The sequence below is a fragment of the Babylonia areolata genome, chromosome 9, assembly GCF_041734735.1.
Source record: "Babylonia areolata isolate BAREFJ2019XMU chromosome 9, ASM4173473v1, whole genome shotgun sequence".
Taxonomy (NCBI): domain Eukaryota; kingdom Metazoa; phylum Mollusca; class Gastropoda; order Neogastropoda; family Buccinidae; genus Babylonia; species Babylonia areolata.
This window is the reverse complement of record NC_134884.1, coordinates 30708958-30718957: the sequence shown is the minus strand read 5'-3', so window position 1 is coordinate 30718957 and position 10000 is coordinate 30708958. Positions and strand designations below refer to the sequence as shown.

At 40.0% G+C, this 10000-nt stretch overlaps 1 protein-coding gene across 1 annotated transcript in view; it reads right to left on the bottom strand.

Moving 5' to 3' along the window:
• Window positions 1-9023, bottom strand: part of LOC143285618 (neuropeptides B/W receptor type 2-like) — a 117947-nt gene extending 108924 nt beyond the window's left edge. The window contains exons 1-2 of the mRNA XM_076593016.1: window positions 8973-9023; window positions 3577-3850 (exon numbers count right to left, since the gene is read on the bottom strand). Of these exons, the coding sequence (XP_076449131.1) occupies window positions 3577-3850; window positions 8973-9023 (325 nt within the window). The remainder of the gene's footprint in view (window positions 1-3576; window positions 3851-8972) is intronic.
• Window positions 9024-10000: the final 977 nt, after the last annotated feature.

Sequence of the window (10000 nt, the reverse complement as noted above, 5' to 3'; positions counted from 1 at the left end):
GTGTGTGTGTGTGTGTGTGTGTGTGTGTAAGTACGTACGTACATGTAATGTGCCAATTGTTCCAGTTTTCATCGCTTTGTTACCTTTAACAGACTAATCCAGTTACTATTCTTATTCGTCGTTCTTATTATTTTATTTTATTTCAATTCCTTTCTTTATTTTTATGTTTTGTGTCGTTCTTTATTTTTATGTTTTATGTCGTTAAATGGGCAGAATTGTAAAAAGGCCTTTATTGTGCCTAATTCTTTATCCACTAAAGATTCAATCAATCAATCAATCTCCCTCTCTCTCTCTCTCACTCTCTCACACACACACACACACACACTCTCTCTCTCTCTCTCTCTCTCTCTCTCTCTCTCTCTCTCTCTCTCTCTCTGATGCCATTTTTGTATTTCACTTTGATCTTACACGAAATCAATAAATGCCTTGTGTGAGGAAAATAAAATAAACACAGAAGAAATATAAAAAAGGGGTAGACTGTTTTTCTCTGTGTGTGTGTGTGTGTGTGTGTGTGTGTGTGTGTGTGTGTGTGTGTGTGTGTGTGTGGGTGTGATCGAGAGAGAGAGTGTGTGTGCATGTGTGTCTCATTCTCTGTGTGTGTGTGTGGTGTGTGTGGGTGTGTGGGTGTGTGTGTTCGTTCTTTAGTTTAGCGTCTTTTCACTATCAGTGATATTAGACGAATATATATATATGTGTGTGTGTGTGTGTGTGTGTGTGTGTGTGTGTGTGTGTGTGTGTGTGTGTGTGTGTGTGTGTGTGTGTGTGTGTGAGGTCAAGTCAAGATTTCATTTCATGATGGTAAATTGAATAAGCAACAATTGCTTTACATCAAGCCATCAATGAAAAAAAATTAAAAAGAAGGAAAAAAGAGAAGAAAAACAAAAGAGGCAAGGCCTTCAAGACTCACTTGTGATACACTTTAAAAAAAAAATATATCTAATCGTTAAAATGTGTTCTGTATTTGTTATTATAAAGCTTCGGGTTAAAGAAGAAAAAAAAGTCCTAACCAGATTCAAACCCCGGGTGTTCGGGTGAGAAGAAACTGTCTTACCCATTACACTATCGTGGCTCCTTAACTGACGTTCTAAAATTTAATATTTGAACATACTTTTTTAAAGGGCGATAAATCAATTGCGGTATTCGCAGCGAGTACGCTGTTTAAATCATATTATTCTGGTGTATCTTGGGCATTCAAAAAATATTTAAGGGCAATAAAAAATATAAAAAATTCTTTTTAAGTCCGCAGTAAAGGAGACGTGGCTATCGCCGCAATCACACTGCAACATTTAGCCGTTTTCTCTAGATCTAGATAGATGTACAAGTTTAGTTACACCCGCCGGGAATGTAGTACGACACGGTCGATTCAATTTCTCTTTTATGTTCATTCTAGTTTTATAGTTTTAAAGTTGACATGAAAATTTAGTATTTTGTTAAACTAATAACATGTAGAGCCAAGTACAAGTACTTCTAAACGTCGTAAGAAGTGAAAAGGACTTCATTTTAAGAAAAGTCAAGACTGGAAATTTTTTCGTTTCATCGTGATCAGTTCAAGGGTATTAACTCGCATGGTTTACAATTTTTAACTGTGAATTCCGACTGATTCTGTGGATATTTTATGGCAGTTTGGGGCATAATCCAGTGATGAGGCGTTCACAAATCTTTCTCTGAATAAATATTTAACGGTCTCCTTCTCCAACTTTCCACTGCATCACATGTTATCGTGTATTGTCCATTGAATATAGGATTGAACGGGCAGGTCAACAACTTGAAACAAAATGGCGTCGTTCGCGTTCACGAAGAATATGAGCACGCGCGTTGAATGTGTATGAATATGTGTACGCAATTGATTTTTGCCCATGACCTTCAGGGCTCAGCCAACAGATCTGTAAAGTCCACTCGTCGTATTGATTTTAGTATTTTCCGAAAAAGACCACTTGGGCGAATGAACATAGTGAAAGCCCTGTACACTGAGAGTACACTTTTTATGTATTGAGAATAATTTCAAAATGTAATGTTTAAGATGAGAAAGATCAGTTTAAAGCAAATTAAGTCCCCTAGCATTAATTACAGAGTAATTTCCCTTTTTTACTATCTGCACCAAACGTTTGCAAAATAAATAAAACTTCATGCTTAGCAAAAGAAGTTCCTGTTTGAACAAAAAATTATAATAATGACTGCTCTTGCTGTTGTGTCAGAATATCAGATCAAAGTGCCAAGTTTAGAGAATACAAAAAAAATAAATATAACAGTAAATGCAGTTTGCATATAATTAGGCTTCTTTTTTGTGCCCATCCCAGAGGTGCAATATTGTTTTAAACAAGATGACTGGAAAGAACTGAATTTTTCCTATTTTTATGCCTAATTTGGTATCAGCTGACAAAGTATGTGCAGAGAAAATGTCAATGTTAAAGTTTACCACGGACACAGAGAGAGAGAGAGAGAGAGAGAGAGAGAGAGAGAGAGAGAGAGAGAGAGAACCGAACACCTGGTCAAAACATAGACTCACTTTGTTTACACGAGTGAGTCAAAAATGGCGTTGGTTATGAATGTGGATTTCTTGCGAAAATAATAAAAGACTTATTCATGTTATAATGCAAATCTGACATTCAGAGAGTATAACGATAAATATCAATGCTTCAAATCTTTTAAACACATTTTCCGAGCAGAAACGTATCACATTTTCATAACAAATAGATGGAACAGAGATAACTTTCGACTAAGAGTAAGTGGACTTGGGAATTGCAAGCAATGTTTTTTTTGTTTGTTTGTTTTTATTGTTGTTGTTGTCTTTAGTTGTTTTTTGTTTGCTTGTTTGTTTGGTTGGTTGGTTGGTTGGTTTTTGTTTTGTTTTGGTTTGGTTTGGTTTTGTTGTTTTTTTTTGGGGGGGGGGGGGGGGCCGGGGCCGGGGGGGGGGGGGGTCACATGAAACATGATAAATGCTGTTTGTCCATCCTGTGAAATCGAAACCGAGAATGAACTTCCATTTTTGGTTCCACTGCTCAGCATATAAGGTTATCCGTCACAAACACAATATTGTAATCCATCTTGTCCAATATTATCTGTAGAAGTAAGGAAAATGTGTCGAAGATCTTGTCAAAATACATTGCGCTAGCAACGCAATTACGACAAATAAAATTTCATTCAGCGACAGTGATTCAATATGGATGAATGAGTCTTCAAGATGATCCGTTGTCCGATTTGCGTGTGGGAGCGAGGGGAGGGAGGGGGTGCGAATGTGGAGTATGCTTGCGGCTTCGTGCATGTTTGTGTTTCGTGAGGCGGAGGGATGAGGTGGTGGAGAGAGGAATGCGTGTGTGAGTGCTTCTAGAATTGTGCTCACGATTATTTGTTATGCCCCCTTGTCCGAAGGGCTTCGTTGCTGAATGGAAATAGAACATTGTCATTGTCAGTTTGATTCTCTCCCTTCTTCTTCTTCTTCTCATTGTCTGTCTGTCTCTCTGTAAGTCTGTTTGCCTTTCTCTCTCTCTCTTTCACTCTCTCTCTCACACACACACACACACACACACACACACACACACACACACACACACACACACACACACACACACTACTCACACATGAACCAGCCCAGGTACCAGGCCTCCCTGGCGTAGATGTCCACCACGGCCGTGGGCCCGGAAATGACCAGCACCATCAGATCGGCGATGCAGAGGTTCAGGAAGAGGAAGTTGATGAAGGTGCGCATGGAGCGGCAGCGCAGCACCACGAAGGTCACCGCCACGTTCCCGATGAGGCCGACGACGAAGACGACGACGTAAAGAGTGGTCCAGATGGCCAGAAGGTACTCAGGGGGCTCCGGCACCTGGTTCCCCCCCTCCGGGGTTCGGTTCTTGTTCAAACGGTGCAGCCAGAGGGTGAAGTTGAGGTTAGGGTGTTGTTGTTGTTGCTGTTGTTGTTGTTGTTGTTGTCTGTTGCTGTGTTGGTCTTCTGGCCATCCTTGGTCCATGGTGGCATTAAGGAGGGGTGGTAGTAATAGGGGTGGTAGTAGGGGTGGTGGAGGGGGCACGATCAGGAACGTTTCTTCGTCTGTGTAGAGTGGGTTTTGTAGTTGTTGGTCTCCGGTCATGGAGTGCTTGAACATGTGGACGGTCCTTTATTTCTTTCTCTTTTTTTCTCTTTTTTCTTTTTTTTATTTTTTTATTTTTTAACTGTCGATTACGATTATTTAATTCGTCTGGAGGTTGGTTTTTGGTGTAGCTTGTAGGAGGTGGTTGGATTTGTTGTCAGTTTTTCCTCGTGGTGGTTTTTTGTTGTTGTTTTGTTGTTGTTTTTTAGTGTCGTTCAGTTATGAAGGCTCTGTCTTGACTTCTTCTGTGTTGTTTTTCTCTGTTCAAACTTCACGATGTTTCGATCGAATCGTGAATATATATATATATTGTCTTAAAAGCTGTCCCGAATAAATTGGTTGTTGTGTCATAATAGATAAGATTTTTCACCACAGCAATGTTCAAAAGACATTCTTCCCACGAGAGTGTTTCTTCTTGTTAGTCTTGTTCTCTCTCTCTGCAAAGAAAAACAAACAAAACGTGTTCGTTCACGTGTTTGATGGATGAAACTCTGAGATGATTTTTTTCTTTCTCTCCTTCACGCTGTTACTCCCATGCAGACAACGTTGTTCCCTCGACCTGTTCAGTTAGATCTCTCCGGAGTACACTGTTCTGCCAGTCTGAAAAATAAGAACCCACGTTAGACAGAGACAAACATACAAAGTTTTCTTGTTGTAGTTGGTTTTGTTTGGTTGGTTGCATTTTTCTGGGTCGACTGTTTTTATTCCTGTACAGAACAAGGTCTGCACTCGTAGATGACTCCGGAAGAAACCGTTCATACAGTCTGGAAAACAAGACATTGATTCGTGCAATGCTGTTTGTTGATTTGTTTCTGAGTCGATTGTTTTATTTCTGTACAGAGCTAGGTCTGTATCCGTATTCTGAAATGGAGCATTCTTCCTCTCTGAAATGTCATCCATCGCATGCTTGTTGAACTTTATTAACTGTCCACACGCCAGATGACGTCTTTCCTTTGTCTGAATTGCCATGAGAATGTTGGGGGTTTTGTCTTCCCTATAGTCGTCTTTTATATTCTTTTCACCATAAAATACTTTTTTCTTGAGCACAACTTTCTGAAATCCGGGAAAGATATTTTCGTTTTCTTCTTTGTCAACAATAAATTTCTAAAACACTGACTTTTCTTTACTTAAAAGAGATTAATTTTAGGTCATATTTCTTTTCTGTGAAATAAATTTATTCCTGAAATGGCGTCTCTCATATTTCTTAGAATAGTCTCAGAAGAAAAAGATCGATTAACCTCTCACTAAAACCAGTAATTATATTCAACAAAGATAAGTAGAATCTCACATTAAGAAAAATAAAAATGAAAAAATATATTTTTTTTAAAAAAAGCATCCAAACAAATAAGCACGATAAAAAAAAAACTTGGAAAAATTAAAATGAAAATAAAGACCAACTGATCTGGGAGAGAGAGGAGGGCGTAAATTTAACGCAAACAAATGTCATCTCCGATGTAAACTCAATACAACCGCCTGTTCTGTTTTAATGCGACGATTTTTTCATTCAAAGTACGGTCACGAAACCACTTGCAAAAATAACATTTGTTTGATTTTTCTATCCGATCCCGTGCTAGACATACATTTTATTTTCATCTGTACCAGACACCGAATGTGAAGAGGATCACGATAAGATATCATCACAGTGAGTCATGATTCTTTGGCATTACTCTTTTCTTATTTCACAAACCTGTTTCTCGATCTCGTTTACCTTTCAAAGGCTGGAATTTCAATTACATTACTACTTGTAACAAGTTTTCTGTTTGATGTATGTTGCTTGTTTAGTATCTTTATTATTGTTGTTGTTTCTTTTTTGTTGTTTGTTGTTGTTGTTGTAGGTGCTATTGTTGCTGTTGTTGCCGGTGCTGCAGTTAACTGCTGAACGAAAATCAATAACAGGGCCTTTGGGATTTTTTTTTCTTCAACGAGCAGGTCTGTTTTCAAGGTACTGTCTCTGAAGAATGCTGTCGGGTAAACATAAATCTTGCCCTCTTTGTCCTCCACACAGACACACACAGACACACGCAGACACACACAGACACGCACACACACATACTCTCTCTCTCTCTCTCTCTCTCTCTCTCTCTCTCTCTCTCTCATGCATACCTACACACTCACACTCACAGAGAGAGAGAGAGAGAGAGAGAGACAAACACACTCACTCTCATGCATACCTACACATATAAAAATACATAAATACTCTCTCTCTCTCTCTCTCTCTCTCTCTCTCTCTCTCTCTGTGTCATGTATACCTACACACACACACACACACACACACACACACACACACACTCACTCACTCACTCACTCTCATGCATACCTACACACATAAAAATACACACACACACACACACACACACACACACACACACACAAGCAACTCCGTATCGCCACGTACTCCCGAAGAAATCCATCCACTGGCTATATAAATCAATAGTAATAGGTGTCGCCAGGCATGCCATGGCGCGGCTAGTGTTTCACTCATCAGAGCAGAGAAGATCTGATCAGCATTATTTACTGCTATCATTTTCATGTGGTGAGAGAAATGTAAATAATTTTTTTTTTTAAAGGAGAAGAAGTAGGAATGTATCTCCGCATGAAAAAAAAATGATTCGTATGTTTAAAAAAAAATAGAAGAAAACAATTTCATTTCCCTTGGTGAGTATCAGTTTCAGTAGCTCAAGGAGGCGTCACTGCGTTCGGACAAATCCATATACGCTACACCACATCTGCCAAGCAGATGCCTTAGTCAGGCCTTGAGAAAAAAAATTGTTGTTGTTTTTAAAAGAGAGAAAAAAAAAAAAAAAGAATAAATGAAAATAAATAAATAAATAAAATAAAATAATGATAAAATAAATAAAATGAAATAATAAAATAAAATAAGATAACAAAACAAAACAAAACAAACAAACAAAAATAAATAAATAAATAAAATACAAATAAGTAAGTAAATAAATAAATAATAGATAAATACAAAAAAACTAATAATAATATTATAATAATAGTAATATTTATAAGGCGCAAAAACTTGATGAAGTCAACTGTAAACGTACAGAAAAAAAATAATAAATAAAGATCTGTCACAGTAGTCTTTTTGTGCGGGCACAAATTGCTTTCAGGTTATTTCGCGCTCTGGAAAAAAAAAATTAAAAAAGAAACGAAAATGTGAAGGGGCACAATTCAGGACAACAGCTGTCAATTCACTCGTCGCCAAGGAAGGGAAAAAAAACTAGTTGGTTCGTTAGAAGCCAGCCATTCCACTTATCCTCCCTGCTCCCCCACCCAACCACCCCACCAACCCCCGCTTTCTCTGTTTGTTTTGAAGAATTGGCGCTGGATTGCAATAACCGCTTTGCAAAGAGTAGGTCCGAGGGTCTATAGCACAGCGGCGTGTGAAAACTGGACTGACTGCCCCAATCCGTTGGTTTGCATATAGTATGGGGCATGAAATAGGCCCAGGTTATATCACAGATTGGCCTAAGCTTACATTTGGACCAAACAGCAAAGTGAGAGCTGTATGATCAATGGTTTTCTCCACTATAATGGGAGTTCATTTATTGCTTAGTCTTTTTCTGAAGGATTGTGACTATCAAACTAGGAGGCAAAACTGCACTGGCTTTTAGTGCTACAGCCATGGGGGCTAGTTAGCCTTTGGGAACCATCCCAACGCCGACTATTCTAAAACCCTCTTGGCCGAGAGAGAGTGGGGGTGTATCTTGGGCTAGACATTCTCCACTATATTTGAATTCTAGCCCAGATAGTCGAAACAGCAGTTGCCTCCTCTGCTGTTCTGATGGTCATAGTTGGACACGTTTATCTCTACATCTTCAAGGGCATGAAAGGGCAGTGTCACAGCCTCGAAGTATTCCACTCCCACCCCTCACCCCCGTCCCCCTCCCAGCGCTGGTGGTACTTACTGTGTTGTGTTGTGTTGTATTGTGACATGTTCCAAATAAAATACTGTTTAAACCATAAGGCATTTAATGGAAGAGAGATTGTATTGTCATAACACTATGATTTCATTTTCAGTTGACAGTGTTTGTTGGTTTTCTTTTATGTTGGATACTGTGTCATGCATATTATGCTTTTCAAAATGTGATTCATGTTCACCAACCATTCAAATGGGGCTTTGGCCGTACTGAATAAAATTTTGTTCTGTTCTGTTCTGTTCCTCTCTCTCTCTTCTCTCTCTCTCTCTCTCTCTCTCTCTCTCTCTCTCTCTGTCTCTGTCTCTCTCTCTGTCTGTCTGTCTCTCTCTCCCTCTCTCCCTCTCTCTCTTTCTCTCTCTATCTCTCTGTCTGTCTGCCTCCCTCTCTCTTTCTCTCCTTCTCTCTCTCCCTCTCTCTCTTTCTTTTTCTCTGTCTGTGTGTCTGTCTGCCTCTCTGTCTGTCTGTCTGTCTGTCTGCCTCTCTCTCTCTCTCTCTCTCTCTCTCTCTCTCTCTCTCTCTCTCTCTCCCAGGGGTCACAGGATGTGATGTGATGTGATGTGATGTGATGTGAGGGGTGACATTTGAGCTTCACTACCGTTATTTGTTCTCAAAATATACAGTCCTTGGGTTTCCATCGTCTGCCCTTCTGACCTACAAAATTACCGGTGGATTGAGCTGAGTGGGGTTGACGGCACAGACAGACAGATCACTGTGAGAATAAAGACAGTCCACACCGAAATAGCAATCATTAGGGCGGACCCCATTTTTTTAGCTGTACTGTAGCACGTAATGGAGTGGTGTTGGTGGCCTAGCGGGCGGTGATGCGTCCTACTCGGAGTGCAAGGGATCAAATCCCTCAGTCGCAAGTATCTTCTCCCCTCCACCCCCCCATGTTCCCTCCCGCCCCCCGTACGTCCCCTCCCCCCCCCCGGCCCCCCCCCCCACACACACACACTCACCCTCACCCCCACCCACCGCCCTCCGCTGGTGGTGATCTTAATGCGAGTCATTGGAATGAGACAATAAATCGCAGTCCCGTGTGTAGCACGCACTTAATTTAAAAGAACCCACGGCAACGAAAGGTGCTGTCTCTGGCAAAATTCTGTTGTAAAAAAAAAAAATCCTTTTTGATGGGAACACTGATATAGTTGCAGGTAGAGAAAGGAAAACATAAATGCGTGGCAGAATAACTAGACAAAAAAAAAATTAAAATCTGTGGTGATGTACTGTAGCGTACGCACTCTCCCCCCTAGACAGCAGCCCAGATTTCACACCTAGAAATATTTATAACAAATCGAAATACAGTACAATAAATACAATACAATTAACGCAACGCAACGAAACACATCACAACAAAAAGCAATATAATACAATACGATCCAATACAGTGCAAGGCAACACAATACGATACAGTACAATACAATACAAGGCAAGACAATACAATACAATGCAAGGCAATACAATACAAAACAATGCAATACAATACAATACAATGCAAGGCAATACAATACAATACAGTACAATACAATACAAAGCAAGGCAGTACAATGCAATACAATACAATGCAAGGCAATACAATACAATACAATACAACGCAACGCAACGCAACGCAACGCAATGCAACGAAACACATCACAACACAACACAATACAATGCGACCCATGTTGTTTTGTTCAATAAGTCACCAATACAGTATGCTATGCTTGCGTTTATTCTATCCTTGGTGCAAGTGGTTGCAGGAGTTATGAATGTGTGTGTGTGTGTGTGTGTGTGTGTGTGTGTGTGTGTGTGTGTGTGTGTGTGTGTGTGTGTGTGTGAGCGTCTCCATTTCTTTAAAACAACCAGCACATTGACCTTTGGGAAAGAGAGCCAGGCATCAAACAGAAAGGCTGCCAAGGTGTTATATACAGGCGGTGGTGGTGGTTGGGATGTGAATGGTCGGCTTCTTTTCTTTTCTGACGATACTTGGAAACAGGCGGTGTACAGC